Source organism: Macrosteles quadrilineatus, unplaced genomic scaffold (genome assembly GCF_028750875.1).
Source record: "Macrosteles quadrilineatus isolate MER2022 unplaced genomic scaffold, UCM_ALF_1.0 Scaffold_1__1_contigs__length_201487025, whole genome shotgun sequence".
Classification (NCBI taxonomy): domain Eukaryota; kingdom Metazoa; phylum Arthropoda; class Insecta; order Hemiptera; family Cicadellidae; genus Macrosteles; species Macrosteles quadrilineatus.
The window spans coordinates 68,175,953-68,200,990 of record NW_026542594.1 but is presented as its reverse complement, the minus strand read 5'-3'; the positions used below and the strand labels follow the sequence as shown (position 1 = coordinate 68,200,990).

At 39.0% G+C, this 25,038-nt stretch overlaps 1 protein-coding gene across 1 annotated transcript in view; it reads left to right on the top strand.

Moving 5' to 3' along the window:
* The window catches only part of LOC128983515 (charged multivesicular body protein 2b-B), a 61,836-nt gene that overhangs the window by 26,822 nt on the left and 9,976 nt on the right, over nt 1-25,038 (top strand). The window contains exons 4-5 of the mRNA XM_054402816.1: nt 13,938-14,118; nt 17,322-17,428. Of these exons, the coding sequence (XP_054258791.1) occupies nt 13,938-14,118; nt 17,322-17,428 (288 nt within the window). The remainder of the gene's footprint in view (nt 1-13,937; nt 14,119-17,321; nt 17,429-25,038) is intronic.

The window sequence follows — 25,038 nt, the reverse complement described above, 5'->3', positions numbered from 1 at the left end:
TAATAAATTAAATCCCATCTCAATAACTATAAATAAAAATAAAATATCTCCAATAACTAACACCAAAATTTTAGGTTTGATAATGAGTAACAATTTAAGTTGGGATTTACATATTGAACAGATAGCTAAAAACACATCTGGTTTGTTTGCTTTGTATAAATTATCTAATCTTTGTGATCTTAAAACACTAAAAATTATATATTTTGCTTATATTCATTCAAATATAAATTTTGGTATCTGCATCTGCGGAGCTACAAGTAAAAGAAATTTGGATAGGCTTTTAATTTTACACAAACGAGCATTAAGCACAATATTGGATATTAAATGGAGAGAGACCGTCAAAGAGGAATTAAAAAAAATTGGAATAATGACTGTGTCACAGCGGCCCTCTTTAGTCTTCGTAGCGGTTGGGAGCAGGAAGAACGAACATTAAAACAAGCGAATAGGGATCAGCTAACACTTTATTAATGAACTAATAAACTTTACATGATTACATCGTTTAAAATAACACGTTACAAATCGAATCAAATCTCTACCAAATACTACGAATTACACAATATTGAATTTAAAACGTACACGGACTTAAAAGAAAAGAGTAAGAAAGGGCGCGAGACCGCGCGCGCGGACCTTACCGTCGTCCCCTACATTCCGGCGCGATCTAATTGCTTCAGCATCGTCCGAGCGAGAGCCTCAGCGTGGTCACATGACCATCGCCAGCCAATCAGCGCACGCTGAGCGCTCAGCCCATAATTCAACGCGTGGACATTTGCTTGACAGGTGCTGCAGCCAAACGATTACAATGGTCGTTAATGAAACTAATTGAAGCGAGGAACCGAGTCTAGAAGTGTAACATTGTTTATCGCGGCACACGTGCATGCAGATTCAGCACATTCCAAGGCATATCCGGCCAAGCCACGACGTCTGGTTAGGATTATTGTAGGGTTACAAAGTAATGAAATGAATTGGAGTATGAGTTTCAAGGTTCACTTGGAGACTTATATGAAGTTAAATAGAATTCAATATTGCTAAATACGGTTGACACATCAACCTAGCAAATATTCGGTGATAGCCAGAGGGCCAGGTTTAGGGAGTAAGGCCAATCAGCTTAAGCTCAAAGTTAACAAATTACAACAAAATGAGGCAAATATACCAGGCCGTCACACTCCCCCCACCTCAAGTTCATGCCGTCCTCGGCATGCAGTCTGTCCTTCCAACTGGGCCCTCTGCCGCAGCTTCAATCTACTGAAGTACATTGTACAAATTCTTTTGACGTAGCTTTCTCTGTCTCCAAGTTATGTCAAGATTTGGAAAGGTTTTTGGAAGGTATCTGTCATGTGGCTTGGGCGGATTTAAATTTTATCTATTCCCAAAAGTTTAAACCCCCCTCGAATTTTGATAATACGTCTCTTACTCTTTTCTTCGAATACAATAACAAAAGTTACTAAACAATTTTCCAACACATTACGATTAATAGTCCTTCTGAATTTACAAAGATTACTTAAGTAAATTACTACAAAAAAAACTTAACTACATGGTCCACTCGACCATCAATCAGAACAATAATGGTTACCTTGATACAAAAAAAAAACTTACTACACCAGATACCGAACAAAACACGCGTAACATTTATCATATTGAACAAAAAGAACTCACAGTTAAAATTTACAAGATACAACAACATAAAAGGTAATATAACTTAGTAAAACTCAACCCCTCATACTAAACTCTAACAAAGAAAACATTTCACGAAAAATTCATCATGCCTTGTTAAATTTACGACCCGACATTAATCAACCTAACGCCTATTAATCCCAACGGTGATACCACATGTATCCCTAACACTTAACATACACCTTACATGTATCTATCCTTATCAAACATTTAACCTTAGCACACAGCATCAATGGCTCAAATTGGATTAATGCCCCAAATTCACAAAACAAAATATAAACTAATTAAAAAAAACTTACGATTGCACTTTCCGCAAACTACTTTCACAGCGTTTTAATCACACACCGCGGACCAGCAGACTGTCAACAAACTTTTAACTCATGATTTTAATTTTTACTATATCATTCATAGGTAAGGCGTACCGAACGCTATCATTTATATCCATAGTCACAAACATAATGTGTGCGCTCAGTGCATTGGTTTAAATTTCGAACGCTACTCACTCGCTCTGGAGAAGCCGCACGAGCTTTCACTTGGGGTTGATCCATTACTCAGTCACCCCTGTGCATGACCAGTCTACTTGCCCCCTTTTTACAGTAACCTTTATCCAACTCACTAACATAAGAGTAAACACAACTACACAAACAACCCACGACACAACATTTTAACCCAACTACCGCTGTAGTTACTTAGACCAGAAAACTTAATGTTTCTAGGAGTGCTCACCAGCCAGGGTTAGAGAGCCGGCTATTCTCTAAACAAGGCCTATCCAGGCTTATGCCAGTTAAATTCTTTAACATATTACTGGTTATTTGCAATTTTAACTTTCAAAACTAACTGGTATGGACGAGTCTACGATCCAGCCTATTTATTCGGGTGGGTTAGGAAAGGGTGTAGGGAAGTTAGTGGGAAACAGCGCTGTTTGAACTTTCTCGTAGCTCCTCCATTCCAGCTCCACAGGTGGAAATATCCATTAATTTCAGGCATTTAATTAAATACCAGACGCACGGGTCAAGAGCTAAAAGATTTTTTTATTATTTTTTTTTTTTTTAACTAAAAGTTGAGCACTCTTTACAACAACCAATATAGGAGCCTAGTATTCCGCGATAACATTACAATCGCCCAGGTCCTTCGTCATTGAAACACCCAATGACCTAACAAAAATAACCACCACACATAACCGATAACATAATAACATAAGAACAAATCGACAGTCACAACACTTATCAACTACCTAGATCAACCTAAGTAAAGTTGTCCATAGGAGATCTCCTGTTAATAAGTAACACACTAGCGTTAGACAAGTTTTTCAAATTTGTTACACTGAATTACTTCATGGCCATGAAACTTCTTCCACGAATTCACGCTCCTGCAGGCGCACTATTCCGTTTTAGTGTCTTGCTTTCCGTATAAAAGTCTTCCCGCCACGTTTACCGATAACTTGATGTCGAGCTCGTTCGAAACATGGTACCATTTACCTTCAGGGTTCGGTGATCACCTCAGTCTATCCTCAATAGCGCTATTCACTCCAACAGTGACTCTATTCACCCCAACAGTGACTCGTGACTGGTTTATAGTTGAAACCTGCCACTGGAACCTCCTGGTCTCCGCCAGACGTTTCCGTTGTTGTCAGCCCCCCTCACATGAGTAGTGGCCCTGTCTGCGTAGGCCATGGTTGCAGCTCGCTACCCTCCAGGCCGTCATGGAGCAGGTCAGCAACTCGTACTCTCCACCCTAACAGAAGACAGACAACAATCGTCACTAATTCCACGCTCGAATTCACCAGAGAACGCTGCTGATAAATCAGGCAGGCATTCTACAACTGTCAGTAACCAAACTACCCATGGTTCTGACTTGAGATCTCACAATTCACATCAACATGACACGTGTCACTTTCTCCAGGGGAAGCTCTCACCACTCTCCCCTACAGCTCAAGTACAACTGGTAGCTGCTAGCAAGTTAGGCCAGGCAGGCGTACGCAGGTACAAGCAAGAGTACTCTCACACTCACAGCACTAAACACATTAGGCTCAGGGGACGCTCTCTTTCCACTCCCCTCCACGCTCAAGTACAACTGGTAGCTGCTAGCAAGTTAGGCTAGGCAAGCGTACGCAGGTACGAGCAAAAAAAAAACTCTTACACCCGGGTTACAGGGGGACCACCGGCAGAAAGATTTCTTGCCAACATTTATAAAAAAAAAACACCATCCGTACCAGGACTCTCAGGGTCCCACACGAGTTAATTGCTGCCAATGAACAGGCCTAACTCAACAGTACAAGTTATGCAGAGTCTTTAATGGAGCTCATGCTTACTTTGTGACTTTGACTTAATAAACGGTCCCCCACCCAAAAAAAACAACACTTACACGACACCTGGACCTAGTCCACAGGGAATTTAGCATGTTGCCGTGCCTAATGTAATACAGCGCGGCAAGCAAGGCAATCCCAAACGTGGTCAAACACCTAAGGCTCAGACCACACCTCTACCTCGCTGACCACTCACCATTGAACGATGCCCATATCCGAATGGGGCACGCTTCCAATGCACAAAACATTTTTCAGGCTATGAGCCAATCCACTGACCCATGGTCAGCCAAAACTACACCAGAAGTATACTTGACATACTTCCTTTCAAAATAAAATTTTCCTAACTGCTTTATCATTTTGCACATTTTCGAAATAATTTTCCCCCCGCAAGTTACATTTTTTTCATATATTTTCACAACAAGGCTAAAGCGAGCATAATTTAACAACCCCAACTCAGTTCAGGGCCAATTACAGGTACTAATTTGGGTTATTTTACTGACTTATACACTAATCAAACCAGATCCATCACAGTGGGACAGTGTTGAGCCACTACTCCAACAGCAGGTCCGCAGCAAGGAGTCTCCATGTGTCCCGGTCAACAGGGACAGCAAGGCCTGGCTTACACTCCTATATAAAACTGCTCTGTATAACAAACAAAAACAATTATCCAGTGCACATTTACATATAATTATCATAAACTACTAACCAATTTATCTAAATAACGAACATTTATTCTTTTTACTAACATCAGCTTGACCGTTTATTTTTAACCAATCAAGGGTTCTCCCAATTTTTCACGACAGCTTCCTCTGGCGAGGGATTAGCCACGGCCCAGTGTGACGTTTCCCTCGGCCCATTGGAAGAACCAAGGTACCGGAATCTACATTTACAAAAAAAAACATTAGATAAGCAACATAAAAAAAAGAACTCCCAAAAACCACAAGTAATCAATTAATCAATTTAAAACAAGAAACCCAATATGGCAGCACAGTGTCAAACAACTCCCCTACCCAGCAACCACCCTGGTTCCCACCATGTAGGACCCAGAGACTCGGGCTCCCGAGGACTTTAAGGAAAAAAAAGGAAAAACTGGAGTGAAGTAATCAATATGATTCACGGTCAATCACTAGACGAGAGTGAAGGGGCAATAGCCCACCTGGACAAAGAAAAGAGAAACTCCTCGCGTAAGAGAGGAAGGATGCGAAATCACCATCGCATCGCTAAGCTCCTTACAGCACCACACCACCTGGACAAAGAAAAGATAACACCTCACGTAAGAGAGGAAGGATGCGAATTCACCATCGCATCGCTAAGCTCCTTACAGCACCACACCACCTGGAAAAAGAGAAGATAACACCTCACGTAAGAGAGGAAGGATGCGAATTCACCATCGCATCGCTAAGCTCCTTACACCACTGTACCACCTGGACAAAGAGAAGACGAGGATCTGGATGAAGATGCAAAATCTCCAAGAACACTGCAATGGATCGGCTGTGTACCTGAATCAGACAGTTCCCCTGATCAGTCTCACATCAATGAGGACTTGTCGTTTTCACAAGTTGCTCATAATGTACCGTCAGATGAAATCAGGACCCCGAGGGTAGAATGGTACCTGAGAAAAGAAAAACTCAGGGGAATTCATTGAGACCCAAGTCCCACCAGAGGGCAAGGGAGGCCGGGGGGTCGGGGTGAGTCGCGACACTGGCTCCAACAAAACAAAACAAGTGTGAAGTCGCAACGGACATAAATTAACCTGACCCAAATTAAAAATAAACGCAAGCTATGAACAAATAACTATCCACAATTTAACAAGAATTCCACAAATAAATAGCTTTGGCCCTAGTTTCACTTTCAAATATTCAACGTTCAATTCAAAATCTAAAAAAAAATTAAAAAAAATCCTAATTAAATCCCCACCTAAGTCAGTAAAAATCCCCATTCCATAAGGAAATTTAAATTCCCTTTATCCCACCTTATTTAATAAAAATCCCCGTTCCAGGGAAAAATTTATTTTTATCCCGCGAAAAGAATACAAACACCTGTGGAGGGATAAAAACTCGTTTCATCCCTGCCGCAGTTCGAAAAATCCCGATGCAGGGACAAAATCCCGCCAATCACAACACTTTTCCAGATACAACTTTTTACTCAGTAATTTAAAAAAACAAATACGAAACGCATGACCCCATTGCCTACTCAGTCAAGGACTAAATAATGGAAACCAGGCAATCTTTCATCGACGCATCACATAAAACAATTAATTCTCGCTTTACCCTTCTCAGTTTTTCAAAGTAATTAACCAAAAATTTTCAAAGATTATCATTAATCCATCTTTCCCTAATCAATAGATAGTGCAGGCCTACATCAAATAATTTATTTCCCCAAATTATTTTACGATTTCACAATATCACTGGTGAGATTCCAGTAAATTTTTCTAAGTCCATTTATAACAAAATCCAATCTAATTCTTATAATACTTAAGGCTATCAGAACTGTCAAGTGAGTTGGGCCCTTTGACCAGATCAATGGAGTAAGCCAGTCATGCTGCCAATACATTGAGCAAAAACAAACTTTCAGTATACAACTTTTACCAATAAATTAAAAATTTTCAAACATTTTAACTCCATTAAGTCTAATTAATTTACAATCAATTCTAGTTATTGGCTCTTCCATTAACGCCCAGGCTTTACCATCCAACTCACTTTCAAGTTCAATCCACTTAACTTAACAGACTAGGCCTAGGTGAGTAAATCACCATTAGCCTAAATGCATGTTAGTAAGTCAATCTCAAAAGTTTCACAGCGATTTGTTTTCTCTCAATTTCTCCTGCTAATTATTCAACAGCAGTAGGCCTAACACCATAATATTCAATTAATGATTCATAATATTCACATCAACAACGTAATTCCGTTTTCCAATCACTTTGAGATCCAGCGGTATTTCCCGACAACAAATTAAAAATAATCCCAAATTTATCCCACTTGCGGTATAAAAATTCCCTTATCCGGGATAAAATCCCGCGGATAGAACTGACAACCTGACAGCAAGCCAACCCGGCGGCCATCTTGAGTTCACTTCGAACGCATCCACTTTTAATTTTCACAAGTACAAAACATTTTAGTTTTCGAAATTTTGCTTCCCATCCTCCCACAATAATTATTTCTTTATTCCCTTTCTTTCTTACTCCTTATACTAGCAACTTTTAATCAAGTATCTATTACCAATTGTTCACCAACAACCGAACAAAATATTCCAATATGGCGTCTTCATTCACAACGCAACATACAACGCACGACAACTCTGACAAGACAATAGCAGAGTGCAACACTGTGGGAGGCGGAAAGAGATCCAATGCATCCTAGATCACGCGTACAATGGCGAAATAAGTTTACGAACAAAATATTCTATTTACTTCAAAATTACCTAATAAATCGAAAAATGGCTCTTTCTTCACGAAAATTTCACGAAAATGATTCTTATTTTACTTTTAATCGATTTAAACATATTTTATTCCAGAAACATCTAAACTTTGATTTTTGAAAATTAGTATAAGTAAAATAATTTGATCAAGCAAATCCCTAATTCCACTTACCTTTAGGTTGACATTGTCGCAGTCAAGCCCACACCTGACAACAGATGTCACAGCGGCCCTCTTTAGTCTTCGTAGCGGTTGGGAGCAGGAAGAACGAACATTAAAACAAGCGAATAGGGATCAGCTAACACTTTATTAATGAACTAATAAACTTTACATGATTACATCGTTTAAAATAACACGTTACAAATCGAATCAAATCTCTACCAAATACTACGAATTACACAATATTGAATTTAAAACGTACACGGACTTAAAAGAAAAGAGTAAGAAAGGGCGCGAGACCGCGCGCGCGGACCTTACCGTCGTCCCCTACATTCCGGCGCGATCTAATTGCTTCAGCATCGTCCGAGCGAGAGCCTCAGCGTGGTCACATGACCATCGCCAGCCAATCAGCGCACGCTGAGCGCTCAGCCCATAATTCAACGCGTGGACATTTGCTTGACAGGTGCTGCAGCCAAACGATTACAATGGTCGTTAATGAAACTAATTGAAGCGAGGAACCGAGTCTAGAAGTGTAACATTGTTTATCGCGGCACACGTGCATGCAGATTCAGCACATTCCAAGGCATATCCGGCCAAGCCACGACGTCTGGTTAGGATTATTGTAGGGTTACAAAGTAATGAAATGAATTGGAGTATGAGTTTCAAGGTTCACTTGGAGACTTATATGAAGTTAAATAGAATTCAATATTGCTAAATACGGTTGACACATCAACCTAGCAAATATTCGGTGATAGCCAGAGGGCCAGGTTTAGGGAGTAAGGCCAATCAGCATAAGCTCAAAGTTAACAAATTACAACAAAATGAGGCAAATATACCAGGCCGTCACAACTGTATCCATCATATATAAATTGTATAATATATATGAAGTAATTTTATATTGTAGACAAAATTTTGCAGACTTACCTCTATTAGGTGAATGCCACTCCTACAATACAAGAATTAGGGGTACTATTGCAGCACCTTCCCATAGACTAAGTATATATGAAAAGAAAACTACCTATGCTGGAGGTAAATTCTATAATAAACTTCCTGATCACATTAAGAAAGAAAATATTTTTTTCAAATTAAAAAAAAAACATTTGAAGCACCACTTGTTGTCACTACTGTACCTCTTTACTCTTTAGAAGAATATATGTTAAATTAGTGTTTTACTAGTGGCTTGTAGGCGCAATAGCCCCTATATTCCAGTAATTATTTTGTACAAATTATTAGTCTCATGGGTTACCCTACCTTGAATTATCATTTAACATTTTTGTATATTATGATACTATGTATAATAATAGTTATTACATACCTGCATAATGCATTTTGATGTCTGCTCTGTTTAAAATAAAACTTCCAAAGGACATGTGGTGTGTTTTATAATATAAACTTTCTAATCATAATGAAACTAAGGAACATTTTCCATTAACAATCTTTTTGAATGAATATTAATGAAATCTATAGGCCTATAGATTTCTTTAATTATAGACAAATTCTCTTAGAAAAACACATAGAGATAATGTCATCATCCAAATTGTAAAATGCTAATTCTATAACAAAATTCTCTCTGAAACAACACTTGTTGTATAGTATCCATTTTGGTCGATTCCTTGGTCTTTATTTGGTTCTAGTACTATTTTAACATCATCTGGCCTCTTTAACTATCTAAAAGGGGTAAAAACTGGGTTTTTCAAATAAATGCCAACTTTTGTGAAGGTTCGGTTGTGTGCCTTGTGCCACAATTTCACCAAATCAAATTGCGCAATGCACCACAATGAATGCACCCATCGTTCATTGGTCCTACGCTGTGTAATGCAATATCATTTAAAAGTGGTAATCTACACACAGGAATAAATTCATGTTCATCCGATGCTCATTTATTCTTCTTCCATTAATATCGTGTATCGTGCCAAATCTGGTGCCTGTTGTTCTCATTTCGAGGAACAATACCTCTGCGTGGTAGCATTGAGTATACACTGGTGATAGTCTTCCGACATTATACATTACCGTGCAAAAGAACAATCCATTGTAAAGTATTTAGTTTAAAAGTATCAAATTGTTTGTTCAAAAGATTTTAACTAAGTTCCACTTTGTGTTGTTTACTACTTCACTAACAATTTTACAATAATAAAATAATGCACATTCAGGTGTAACGGTCGTATTCCTCTTGGAATACCTACTGTTACTTTGGGTGACGTAGCTCAGGAATGAAACTCAGCACTCGTTTACAAAACCCAACTTTATTAATTACTCAAAACAACACAAAGAACACAAAGCTCAACTAACAATCAAAAAGGTAGAGTAGACTGGAACTGTATAAATGAGTTAGGAACTTAAAACCCAATTTGGAAAAGACTCTAAACCCCAATTTTGAAAACCCTTAACATTTTCTTACCTGGACCCAAGGCCAAGGGCCTTGGGCTCCAGCTCCCCCAGCAGGACCCCGTCCTCAGGTGCACCACACAAACACTACACACCAAAACTGACCCCTTGATCAAGTGCACTGGCCTACTTAAAGCAACAGCCTTCAGTAGGTCAGCACAACAAGTTATTGTTTAACAACACTACCAGCCTACTCACACAACATTGCCAAACACTTCCTCTTTACAATATTTGACCCTCCTATTACACAGGTGTGGTTATAATTTCTTCAATTTATATAATCTGTGTTTCCACTAAATAAAAAGACATAAAACTAGATTCCCATGTTATTTAAATGTGAATTATTTTATCCTGTAACAACCTTTTGGTGCATAATTAAGAAAAATGAATAATTTTCCCCAAAATTTCATGCCCAGACCTTAAAAACGAGACCTCTCCCCGTTTTCTACGGCCTCCCGTTCGCTCACAATTTCATTGTAAAATTTTGGGCTTACGGAATTAGATATGTAGATTTCTATTAGACTTGATTTCTTTATGTTAAGTTTTAGATATAGTTTTTGACGCCATTCCATGTACTGATTTATGTACAATATGAAATAAAGACGATTTGATTTGATTTTATTTGAATCCCGAATCCCGGGATCCTGGCCGATTTCTGATACCTAGAAATCCCGGGATTGGTGACTTTTAATCCCGGGATTAACGGGATTACAAAACCTATGTTTATATTTATTTTTTGTGAATTTGAGGACTTTTACTTATGGAAAATAAATAAATATACGTCCAATAACATTTTAAACACATACACTCTTTACTTTTTAGGACGATAAATATATATATATATGAAATGGTATAAGTAATGATCTATTTTGATTGGAAAATTTAATTATCATTGACTTCAATAGGCGAACGAATGTAAATATATGTCTCAGTTTTTAGACGATTAGGATTTACTTTCTGTCTGTAAATGTTATTACATTAGTGTTAGAACTTAATTACAATAGGCCTATAAGTTATTTTGAGTTTTACTTTTGACATTAAACTTAAACAACGCAATTCGTGTAGCAAACATAACATTGCAATCGGAAATTGAAGTATTATTTTCATTGAAGCCATAAAATATAACTATAAACACACCATTATAATCTCATTATTAAGATTGCTTATATTTAGGGTCTATAACTTTATCTTCGTATTTGGTTATTAGTGTGGTGATTAAATTTCTTACTATCCTAAATTATGTTTTTCATACACACGCTACTACATAAGCAGATGGTTTATTGTTTTATTGTTTTATTGCTGTCAGTAAAAATAACATTTTTATGCTGATACTCATGATTATTCCCATTTTATCTTTTTATCTTAGCTATCTTTAATCTATTTATTAGCGTAGCCTTTGATTTTTAAAATGTATTTATTATATTCTAGAGTGACATATCATCATTTATGCACTGTAATTAAGAAATACGTGCAATGAAAACGGAAACATTGCGCAGTGTAACACTGGTAAGGCCAGTTTAAAACATTAAAGTACTCAACCAGGGGACTTCTCGCTCATTTAAAATGGCTATAAAGTAAAAAATCATAATATTGTATAATCCCGGGATTGATCCCGGGATACCGGGATTATTATTTCGGCTGAGACGAATCCCGAAATCCCGGGATTGAGACCCCTAATCACGTTACATTAGTGCTTTCTAAAATAATAGATGAAAAACTCAGATAATGTATAATTTGCAAACATGCACTCTAACATTGGCTCTTATGGTATTGAGTATTATGGTAATGTTGGTAATATATGGTATTGAGTTCAGGGGAAGTGCCACAGGGTATCCAACGCGGATTTTCCGAGTTTAAAGCAAAAGTACACAGCATTTCTCGACAGTACGCTACTATTTTTACTATTTATTGAATGGACCCTGTAGTATTTAAAATGCAAAAGAGAATTATAAGAGTTTACGCACATGTTAGTCCAAGAACATCCTGTAGAAATTTGTTTAAAAGGATGAAGATTTTACCTGTGCCCTCTTGGTATATATTCAACACTTTAATCCTTGTCAAAAAACATTTTGCCATTTTTAAAGAAAAAAGAACTAACTCCCAATACAGCTTTAGGCCCATGAGCTCTGTGTTGCAATAACCCATACATAAATCTACTTCTTGTTCTTATAAAAAGAGTCCATTTTATATGGGTCTCAATCTATCTAATAAGCTTCCTTTATCTCTGAAGTAGGTGGATTCATTAGAAAAGGTTTCGGTTATACTTACTGTCGTACCTATTAGACAAATGTTTTTACAACATTAAGAATAAGTCTAATTGTAGTAGACTCTAGAAATTGTTGGTAGATTGTAGTTTCTTGGCATTGATATAACTTTGTAAGTTTTGCTGATAGCTTATTTTATATTTGTTGCTTTTATTCTATACTAAATGTGGGGAGCGAGATGGCGTAGTGGTTAGAGCGCGGGACTTCAGTTCCTGAGGTCCCGGCTTCGATCCCCGCCAAGTCACCAATGGATTTGATCCACATGATAATGCCGCAACCCCTAGGTCTAGCCTGAAGTAATGTGAAAAACAATCCCAGGCTCGTGCCTAGCGTCCTAGGACCAAAAAAAAAAAAAAAAAAAAATTAAACTAAATGTAAGTACACAATGTATCTTATGACAATTTATCTGCCTGCGTCCAGAAGCACTCCTTAGGCGTTATGTGATGTATTTTAATAAATAAATCAGTTATTTTTAAAAACATACCAAAATACCTTTGAACATCAGTAAATTCTTAAGTTCTTGGATCGTATTCATGGTCTGAGCCAATGATATCGGCTTTATTAAATTGAGTTAGAAAGCAGGCATTTCTCTAACTGTCCAAGAAAGTCTGAAGTTACCACTGGGTGAACGATACATGCTGACAAAAATTAATGATAGGTCAGTTAATAAAACTAAACTGGAGCAAACTGGCAGTGGACTTCAAGTATAATAACCTGGGAATTTTAAATTACATTTTTTTTTCTGCATACAGTAGAACCCCTCATATCCGGCTACCACGGGACCAAGCGCCTGGCCGGATAACGATTTGGACGGGCAAATCAGCCTTTTATAAAAATGATTGAAAAAAAAGAAATGACTCACAATAAATATTATCTTGAAGATCATTGGGCCTTAAATGGTACCTACGCATATCTTTCTGCTCAAATATCATACTCATTTTTATTCTTACAAAATAAAACAATTAATACACTAACCCTGCACTGGAAATAACCAACCAATAGGCTAGGCTTACTAGCTTAACTGAGTAGAGACACAGTAAACAAACAGAGAAATTGTGTGAGACCGGTCAAGACTACAGTAGAGTTTGCAACTACTTGTTTTAAGCCGTTAGAAAAACATTTTAATATTGGCTTTTTGGAAGTGGCCGGATAAACCAAGGACCAGTAAAACCGTGGCCGGATATCAGGGATTCTACTGTAGTCATTAACTGTAACAAAAACACTAAAATAAACTATGTTTTTTTAATTTTTCAGGTCAAAAATAAGAAAACTTAATTTTAACGGGCCATAAAAATGCGTTCCCATAATCCGATCATGCTGGTTAGTGGTTTTGCAAACTCCTTCAATTAATGTTGGTTTATACATTACAGGCTATATATTAGGTTATACAGTTATGATTATATAGGTATGCTACATTGTTACCCGAGTTATCGTGCTAACAGACACACTCATAAATATGAATTTGAATTGAACGGGTCTAGATCTAACCTTGAAACCTGCGGTAATAGCTTTTTCCCTATCTGGAAAACAAGCTAAAAAAAACTTCAATGATATATCTGTTCAAAGGTTTCAGAGTTTTAGGGTTTGAAACCAATTTTAATAGACTGCTTTCAACAAGAAAATGAAATTTTTTCTAGAGTTTGTAACTGTAACCGTTATACTCAGTGTAAGTTAATATGTTATTTCCCACAATTCTTATGCCAGTACTAAAGTGATGAATTATTTTGTTTGTTTACAGATACAAAGTATAGGTGCTCAGAACAAAACTATTGGAGCAAATGCAAGTTTGGCTAATGCTATGTCAACTACAGCCAAGACGATGAAAGATATGAATACCATCATGAAACCAGAACAGATAGCAGCCAATATGCGAGACTTTGCTCAGGCTAATATGAAGATGGAAATGACTGATGAAATGAGTGAGTGAGCCAAATACTATAGCCTATGTTTTACGGTATTATCAATCAATTATCAGTTATTTAAGATGGGGACGCCACTATTTGCGTATTTTAACCCTAATATGAGCGAAGGATGAGTGTAGGATGAGTGGCGCGATCTTGTAGTCTTGTTAGTGACTAAGGCTGATATGTTCCTTAGACACAGCTATTAATTAATAGCCCATACATTCAATGGCAACTAAGGGACCTACAGTTTATTGGACTTTTAGATCTGATCAGGACGGTACAGGACAGGATTTTTTCCATCCTGATTTCCAAAACAGGAATCTAATGGGATTTTCTTACTGTGCAACAACAGTTTGGTTTGTAAATCTTGAGTTAAAATCATTAAAAATGGCAGTATTAATGCTGGGCTCACACCAAGGCAATGTTAGCGAGGGGAGCGCAGTACTACATTTATAGTAGACTGCGTGTAGTGCTAGTGCGCAGGTAGTGCTATAGCAGCTAATGACACAAGGACCAATAGGCAGGAAGTTTCCAAATCGTTTGGTTGGTTTGCAGTTTTTCCATTATTATGTAAAAATCCCTGCACAGTGTTAAGGCGGCTCCAGACATGCGCCATTCGCCAAGCACCAAGCAGCGACTCGCCGAAATGTGGATAGATGTTTGTCTATTTGGCAAGCAGCAAATATTTGTGCTCGTGTTTTTTCGTTCATTGTCAGTACGGTATTCTTGCACACATCAAAGTGAACAAACATTTGTTATTCCTGAAACGAACAATTGCTTGGAAAACAACACATGTAATAATCCCGGTATTTTGCTATTTGTCAAAGCCGACTACCGGGATCAATTCTAGAATTATATTATTATATGATTGTACCTTTTTAGCCATTTAATAAGAGCGTGGAGACCCTTTGTTGAGTCCTCTAATGTTTTAATCTGGACTTCTAATGGCCGCTTGCAAGACAAAGAGGCGTAAGTATATAGGATTATCATAATTAATTACTTACTCCCTTTCGTCTTGCAAGCGTTGCAATGTTACACTGCACAATTCTTATCTGTCTTTCTAAGTTAAAAGATATTTCTATCTTCAGATCTTTTTGTGTACAGTAAATAAATGTTCACAAGTCTTCAAGAATTTTTGAAATACATACAATAAACAAAAGAAAATGCAAGCAATAAGGAACCACACCTGCATGCAAACGTCACACTTCACTCAACACTAAACTCGTTAAGTTGCTTAGCTGGATACTTCCACAACTGGAGAAACTAACAGGCCAATATGGAACCTAATTTGGAAACTAATTCAATTCTCAACTATACTTTAGTTCAGAACTTGATCTCCGAAACCCATTTTCTGTAGTTCTGGAGCAAGTCTTAGTTCAGAACCAGAGGTATTTCATAACTCCAAAACCCTCTCTTTAAGGCAAGTATTGCTGCTTGGTCCAATAAACCAAATTCTAAGGATTAATCAGTGTTGGGTAAACTACTTTTTAAATGTAGCTTGCTTTTGCCACTTCTACATTTTTACAAAATGTAGCTTGCTATAGCTACAACTACAATAAAATTGTAGCAAACTACTTTTTTGCTACATTTCATTTTTAATAATAAAACACTAGTTTTCAGAATGTGAGTGTAATGAATCATTAAAATAAACGGTATCAGCAAACTGACACATACTTTCTCCCATAAGCTTGTAGGCTTGTAGTTGTAAACAACCTTTATCGCGGGTAAGCCAGTGGGACTAACTATAATATTATTCTATGGGGATAAATCACAAAAGTTGCAAGCGATGACGTGACCTTTCCATTTCATTTGATAAAGAAACAGATTTTCCCAAAACAATAATTGGGTGGGGGATTTGTTATATTGAGGGAAAGACGTAGACAATTCGTTGTACAGAGGTTAAATTCGCAATGTAGAGGTTCTGACAATGATAAATTCGTTATATTGAGGTGTCTTATTTTAGCCGAAATCATGAAAAATTCGTTAAACCAAGGTCGTTGTTATGGTTTGTTCGTTATGTAGAGGTAAAATATACATTGTGTCTTATGGAGAGTTCTAGGGGATTACAAAAAATTCGTTATATCAAGGAATTCGTTATATCGAGGTTCGTTATATCAAGGTTAGACTGTACGAGTAAATAAAAATAGTTTAATAACATTTGAAACATATATCTACACTACATTCGCCTATTGAGTGTGATGATTGAAGTGTCCATACAAAACAATCACAACTTATCATCTTTTATATTTAACCAATTTACTCTGTCTTGTAAGTAAACAGTAGACCAGTAGACTATAAGTGTAAATAAATGTTTCAATTATTGTTATTAGACATTTTTGTCAATTAATTTCAGTTAGTAAAACCGTTGACTATTGGATAAAACTCATAGAAAAATATATACATAGGTTTTGTAATATGGTTAATTCCGGGATTAAGAGACTATCCCAGGATTTATATGTACCAAAATTCAACTGGAATTCTGGGATCAAGACCCCCTGGGCCCAGTGCAAACATTCAGAGCGGGGCTCGTTACTACTAAAAATTAGTATCCAAACAATAATTACTATAGACAGCCTAGTCCGTTCACAATTTGTAGGCGGTTTGAGGGGGAGTTCTCAGCTGTTGAGCTATGTTTTAATGGTAGGATCAAGACTTGGAGGGGATAGATTTCTTCCCCTAAAACCGCCTACATTTTATTAACAAAAATCTCAATGTAGGCCTATTGACTAATATTGGTATTTATATTCCTTTTTTCATGATTGACATAATTGATTTACAATTCACAGACTTATAAAACTTTTTGTATTTTTCACCAAGCACTGGATTTGGTGCTGCCGCCCCTTTTGCACGTGCCTAAAGCCAGCTCTGTACAGCAATACATTTACTGGTATGTTAGTTGGGTGATGCAAGTTTCTATAGCCTACTGTCCACAAATTTTTGCCAAGTATAAATTATAATTTTAACCCATTGAACTTTGTATCTCGTATACAAGCTAGATTAAGCTTACATCATTTTTACAAGCTCCTGAATGATTTATGAGCTGGGTGAATGACACTATTAGCCTACTCCCCAATATTAAACTTTGGTTAAATATTTTTTGGTAATTCTTAAAAATTATGGTACAATTTGATTTTAAAGATCAACGATTTTATATCACACACTAGTGGTTTTGGTTTCTTTCTAAGGAGATTTGATTGACAAATGAAATTTTTCCATAGTAAATGACACACTGGATGACATGCTTGATGAGTCAGGAGACGAAGAAGAAACTGACCTCATAGTCAACCAGGTCCTGGATGAAATTGGAATTGAAATTTCTGGACAGGTAAGTTTGTGATAAAAATAACTAATTGGTCTGGATTCCTCATAAAGAATTTGTTATGTAAAGTATCTGTGTGTGTTTTTACTGTATTTAAATTTTCCAAACATCTGTTTCCGTCTGTTAGACCTGAACAGACTCTATCCCTCTTCTCTTCAGCACTCTACCAACAAATTTATGAATGAACTGACAAGATGAATAATTTTTAGGGGTCTGCGGGTCCCCGATTTTTTCGGGTCGGGTCGGGCCAGCGGAAGGCCCGAGAGACCGGGTCGGGTCAGAGATTTGATCGGGCCAAGATCGGGTCGGGCCAAAAAAAAAATAATTAAATTATTATTTTCAAAGTTATAATAAGTTATTTTCAAAGAAACACCCTTATATATATTATTACAGAGGAATTAAAACGTTAAAATTCTAATTAAATATTAAGTTTGCTCACGATGGTTTAAGAACAAAGACACAACAGAGCAATTGCCGTACTGTCACTAGCCAGAGCCAGTCCAGTCGGCTACTGACAAAAGCCGTGACGCAACAGTGCAAAGAAAACGAAGTCAAAAGAAAGACTATTTATCCAGAGGTAGCAGTTTAATTATTTATTGTTTATTCCATACCTAGTTTAAAATATATTTTAGTATTTTACATAATAAATTATAAACAAAAGAAATATCTGATATAGTGTACAGATCTGTATCTTGTTCTTTTATTTTCCTATTGTCCTTTTTGTCATTCAGTAACAAAACAAAACAACACTTCTGATCGTCTGGTTCTGCATTGTATGGTCACCATTTCATTTTTTTTAAAAAGTATCAAGTATCAGCAAGTCTACAAAGAGGTTAGGCCTAAATATTTTATAATTTGTATGAAAGTTTTCATCAGTAAAATTATTTTTTCTTAAGTTAGATTGAGTTTCAAAAAGGATATTTCTAAGATCCAATACAATATTTACAAGACACATACTACCATGAATTAATTTCTTTGGAAATTATCTGTAACAGTTTTATATTTTTTAATAAAGAAATAATATATATTTTTGTCTCTACTTCCTTGTTTCGTTACTTGCATTTTGTCAGCAATTGGACAACCGGGTGGTGTAATAGGGCGGGGGAGGGGGAGGGTCTATGACCTTGAGTGTCCCCGAGCCGGGTTGTGCAAGAGGGGAGGGGAGGGGGAGGGTCTGTAACCTTGAGTGTCCCCGGGCCCCGGACCTGGCTGTGAGTGTGATTCATGGTTTTTTGTTTACATTCTACTACCCTTCCTTCCGAGAAAAATACCTTACAGTTTCAAAAACATTGACTTACAGTATAAAAACATTGAGTTGTGTTGCTCATTAGGGCACTATAATTTCTGTGCTGTCTGCTTATGTTGCCAAATTAGCATTTAACTTTCTTTTCTCTTGATTTAAAATTTTCTATAATTATATTAAGAGTTCCTTTTCAGGTAGGCTACCTAATTAATTGTGATATTGTTTGACTTGAGTTTATGGATTTTTAATTCTTTTCATTTATTAGCTATCAAAATCAGTTGTTTTAGGATTTTAATCTCTTGCAATACCGTAGGTCTATACTACTGTGTATGACATGATATGCAATTTTTACAGCCTTTACTATAACTATACCATAAACAATGTATGTGTGTTATTTACTGTTTTAGAGTGTTATAGTAAATTAGTTTACACAATATCTTTTCTTCAATGAGTTCTCCACTTGTCATGTTGCTTAGCCTATTACTATAAAAATTACCTAATTCCTATGTAAAGCTGTAGGCCTAAATGCCAATAATAGATAATTCTTTATTTATGATGATGTAACTAATAATGCTATTGTAAATGTGAGGTTTTTATACTTGGGAGGTTAGGAGGCAGGGAATGAATGATTCATATTGCATGGTGGAAACATAGAATTTTTATTTTCTTCTTGCTTGCAGTCTTGAAGCCAGTCCACAGGCCCTAAACTTGTGATAAGGTTAATTGATTTGTTTATGATCCTTTTATATTAAGTTCCATTTCAAACTTGTTGTAATATAACTATTTAGATATTTCAACAGTTATGAAAATGGGAAAGAATGGCTTGATAAAAAAAAATATTTTCTTCTTTCTTGCAGTTGATTCAACTCCTAAGCTGTAAATAAGTTATGAACATGAAATAATATACATAAATACAATCTTTTTTCATATTTTATTTTCAAGTAATATTATAAACACAGAGTTAAAAGAAAAAAAATCCGGTAATTAATAATTTTTGGCCCGACCCGATTTTGGCCCGAAACCCGAGGACCAAAATTATCGGCCCGACCCGACCCGACCCGAACCAAAAAAGTCTGACCCGCAGACCCCTAATAATTTTATACATCAAGTTGTCTGAAATATCCTATGGCACGGTATCATGCTATCCAAATTTGATGAAGATCAGTCTTTTACACTGTGAAAAATCACAAAATTGACCTTTATAACGCATTTATATATATTTTTTGACGCAAAATAACAAAGAATCATTTTGTGTAAACCGTTGTCGTCTGTCTAGTGTCTACAGTACAGTTCCGCCATTGCTTGCTACACGAACGCCGACAAATACTTATTGCGGTCAAAAGTCGATACCATCAATGGTGGCAATAGTCGCTCGCACTGAACTAGAGCTACTAACCGAAGGTAGCACTGAATGCGAGAATTGAGAGATGTTGTCCCCAATATGTATTAGGGGAATAGTACTTTGGAACTAGGGGATTGTGGGATTGCAATTAAGCCAACAGCCAAAGAGCTAGGTTGATTCTTCTAGTGGTACCAACATAACAACATTCTACAGCATCTCGATTTTCTTGAGTTGCCGTGCCACGGCTACATCAATTTGGATGTTTTCAGTCTACGACTATTATTTTGTTTCGTAAAAAGCAAGAGCGGTTCCCAGATTCTGATTACTTATCAGACTTGTATGCAATATAACTGAGAGCACACGATAATTTTGGCCAGACATGAACTACACCAGTTGTCTGATTCAGAATTTAAACATGGATGATAAAAACAACAAAACATTGACCATGGAAACTTCCTTAAAAATATTTGTTTTTATATATGGAATTGGTATCTAGAATCGTGAGTAATATTTCAGAACTAGAATCAAGAAATTCTGTTATCGGCCTATCCCTATTTAAAATATTAATAATATTCGACTAGGACACATTCAAGCCACAGCCATGAACTTTTTAGACCGAGTTTGGCTTTGTTCCAGCTATGCGTGGATCGTCACTGCTGCTACACGTTATTTAGGAGCTGGCTGCGAGTCGGCGTAACTGTCAGTGTACCTGAATTTGATTCTCGAATCTCAAATGCAAATCTTTTCTTAGGATTTGAGATTTGGATTCGACACATCTTTCTACTTGGCTCGGCTGGTTACTTTATTTTAATAATACAGAAGCCACAGAAAAATTGGTTAAGTGGCACAAATGTCGAAGAAAGTAACGGATTTAACTTTTAGTGAAGAAGTCACTCATTTGATTACCTTGATTTTAGTGAAGAAGTCACTGATTTGATTACCTTTATTGTAATTTAATTGTTGAACCTGTGTTATTTATTCATACCTTTTTCTGACTCTCAAACATACCACAGTGGAACTTGGCTAATTTGAGTTATATTTTGGATAGTTCGAAGTTTCTACGCAAAAAAAGACAACCGAAAGTCAAAACCCGGGCAAGGAATTCCCAAAAAACAAATTAGTATTATTGGCCTGTGGTCGAAACCTCCCTCGCCAGCCCTTTAGGGCAGTGGTTCAAGTCCAATACAGCTTCAAGGTTGCACCCACCCCTTCCCCCGCCCTACTCGACTGTTTGCCCTTGACTCACGTCTGTGGCGCACGCTCCTTTCGTGGTCATTGTCCAACCCCTGCAACCCTTCGATTGTTTCTACTCTGATTTTTTTCAGAAACATTATTGCTTCACGCACTAACAGTACAGTGTAGTCTATTTTTCTACTGTCAGTAAGATCATTTACTGTATGCTACTTAATTTACTGTACCGTAAAACGAAAGTTTAAGTTATTCATAATAAGGGGTTTTATGCGGAATTGTAAAGTTTGATTGATTTGAGCCTTTTAAACTAAACTTTTTAAATTAGAATTTTTGGATGGTTAGAAGGCCCTTGAGGTTCAAATTAACCAAGTTCCACTGTACTGTACTTTATACCTTACTTTTCTTTATACTTTCTTATTTTTTTTTTTTTTTTTTTTTTAGGGAGAGGAGGGAAAATGCTTTTACGCACACAGGTAGCCAGCCTGTAGTGTGAGACTCCTGAAATTATCAGACTACTCACTAAAAAACCCCCTCTACTCTGTTGGACACAGACCTGGAATTGTTTGTCACATTACTTCAAGTCAGGCCAACATGTGACCTAAGCCCTCAGGGCTCGCACCGTTTCTGGCATTTTGATTCTTTATGACCTACACCGCATCCCGGTCAAGGTCGATCTTCTTGGCGCGGAGGATACCCTGGATATAATGTGACACACAGGTCCAATTGTCCTCACCCTCCGTCATAATCGGTATGACCGTGTCCACCGACAGCAGTCCTATTAACTGTTGAGCCTCCAGGCGGGGCCTTTCCCAGCGCTGGCAGTGGAAAAATGTATGTTCCACGTCATCGAGAATGCCTAGGCAGTATATGCAGTCGGGAGACACGGCTTTGCCCATCCTGAACAGGTACGACCGGAAAAAGCCGTGTCCCGTCAGAAATTGGGTGAGGTAAAAGTCCAACTCTCCGTACCGCCGATCAACCCAAGGTTGGACTTGCGGTATCAGTCGCCTGGTCCAGAGTCCCCGTGTCTCCTGTTCCCAGCCCTCCTGCCACAGCTGGTAGGTGCGGGTGCGTTCCTCTGTTCGTGCCTCGTCCTCCCCGCGGCGCCGGTAAATTGCCTTTCTCTCCGCCGCCAAAAGTTTGACGGGGATGACTCCAGCAATCACCAGGACGGCGGGCTCGGACACTGTTCGGTAGGCAGATGCTACCCTCAGTGCTGCCTGACGCTGCACTCGGGCGAGCCGCATCCTGTATGCCTCCTTATTTAGTGCGTCTGCCCACACCTCCGCACCGTACAAGAGTACGGACTGGACCGAAGACATTAACAGCCTTCTACGACTGGACCGAGGCCCTCCGACATTGGCCATCAACCGGCTAAGAGAAGAAACCACCCTAGCGGCCTTGTCCGCTGTTCGGAAGATCTGATCCCGCCAGCTAAGCTTGCTGTCTACCATGACCCCAAGATACTTGGCAGAACGAACAGTTTGAACCTCGACGGCTCCCACCCTCAACGGCACGATGGTGTCAATCCGTTTTTTTGTCAAAATCACGATCTCGGTTTTGCTCAGAGCAAGTGAGAGACCGTGGTCTGCCATCCATGCGTTTATGGTACGCATAACTCGGTTTAGCTTTAGCTGAGCCAGCTCAACGCTACGTGCAGCTATCAAAGCTGCAACGTCGTCTGCGTACCCAACCAAGACCGTTTCCTCAGGCATTTCAGACCTCAGAAGGCTGTCATAAGCGACGTTCCAGAGGTCTGGGCCGAGTATGGAACCTTGGGCAGCACCAGAAGTGACACTCATCGTCCGCGGGCCCTCCGCAGTGTCATACATTAGGAGGCGAAACCGGAGATAATCCTCTATGATGCGCATGAGGTATGCCGGCACGTGGAAGGTGTTCTCCAGAGCGTCCAGCATATCGCACCACCTCGCCGAATTAAATGCATTTCGCACATCGAGCGTTACGAGCAGCACAACCCTGCGAGAGTAGTGGTTAAAATCCTCAGCTCTCATCACTGCTTGCTTCACCTCCTCAATCGCATCAATCGTTGATCGCCCCGTCCTGAATCCATACTGACGAGGGGAGAGGTCCCCCGCAGCGACAACGGCTGAATTCAGCCGGGAACGGATCAATTTCTCGAGGACTTTGCCAGCCGTATCCAACATACACAGAGGTCTGTAAGAGGATGGCAGATCTGGGTCTCCCTTGCCCTTCCCAACAAGCACAAGCCTAGCTGTCTTCCAGCACAAGGGGAAAACCCCTTCGACCAGGCAGGCGTTGTACATGCTCAAAAGGATCAAGGGGTTGGTAGTCAAAACCTTCTTGAGGACTTCACCGGGTACCCCATCAGGACCAGGAGCCTTGTTGTTCTTCAGGGATATGACGGCCGCCACCAGCTCTTCAGGGCTGAAAAGTGGGACGTCGTCCACCCTTCCGAAATCCCGCAGTGGTCGCAACGCGTGAGCCGGGAAAAGGGACTCGACTATCCTCTCCATAGTGACCCTGTCCATAACGGAAGGTGGAGAGCGGGTTCCAAGTTTCTTGGTTACAAGTTTGTAACCCAGGCCCCACGGGTTGGAATCAACATCGTCCCTTAATTTATCCCAGCAACTGCGTTTACTCTGATTGATGGCTCGACGAAGATACCTCCTAGCCGCCCTATAAGCATCCGACTTACGCCGTCTGTCTAGGGGTTCTCTAGCCCTGGTAGCAAGTCTTCTGGCTCTCAATGCTGCTCGTCGCAATTCCGCAATCTCGGCAGTCCACCAGTACACAGGACGCTTATTGCACCGGTATCTCCTGCGAGGCATAGATTCATCGCAGGCCGAGACAATCAGTTCCATCGTGGATGCAACTAACGCCTCTGCGTGAGGCACGCCAGTTGCGGGATGAATATCCGGCGTTCTTCGTAGGATGGCTCCATTGAATTTTGCCACGTCCAGTTTTTTAATGTTCCATCGAACGGGCACTTGACGAAACGCTGCCACTTGTCTCTGATGACCATCCAGGACGTCAAAAATTATGTACTGGTGGTCACTGCCCGTGTAATCCTCCAGGACTCTCCAGGATCTGATCCTTGGCAAAAGGGACTCAGATGTAAGGGTAATGTCTGGGATCGTCCCCCGCATCCCAGGGCGGCGGAAAGTTGGCGTGTTGCCCTCATTCAGTACAACGAGTCCGGCTCTGGCAGCAAAGTCCAGAATATACTTGCCCCGGGAGTTGGTGAGGGTCATTCCCCACTCGACAGCCCTAGCATTAAAATCCCCACCCACGACGACGTGTCCGGTGGTATCGCGCACGCTCTCTTCTAGGCGGTCTATCTTCTCACGAAAGTCACGGATGGCCTCGTTGGGAGTAAGGTAGACACTGAAGTAAGTGACATCCCTGCACCGAACCCAAACGAAACCTCGGCCATTCGCGTGACCCCGCACTTGTACTTTAGCTGCATTACGAGCCCAGAATGCAGCAGTACCAAGACTATCAGGGAACCATAAAGATGGGTCCCTATCTCGATACTGGTACTGTTCGCTGATTAAGAGAGCGTCAACATCGTGTTCGAGGGCAAACTGACAAAGAAGTGCGTCAGCCGTCCTGGATCGCTCCAGATTGCACTGAAGGATTCTTATCTTCGTGGGAGAGATTTCGCTTGCTGTAGAGCAGTTTTAAATACACTACACTGCCCAGACCCAGCTATATGCTTTACGTGTTTGTCAGCGAGCCCATTTTCTTTGCAAAGGAAACAGGACTCGACTTTGCAGTCCTTACGGATGTGACCAACCTCCCCGCACCGAAGGCAATTCTTGCTTCGGTCGGGTCCCTTGCAGTTTCGGGAGGAATGGC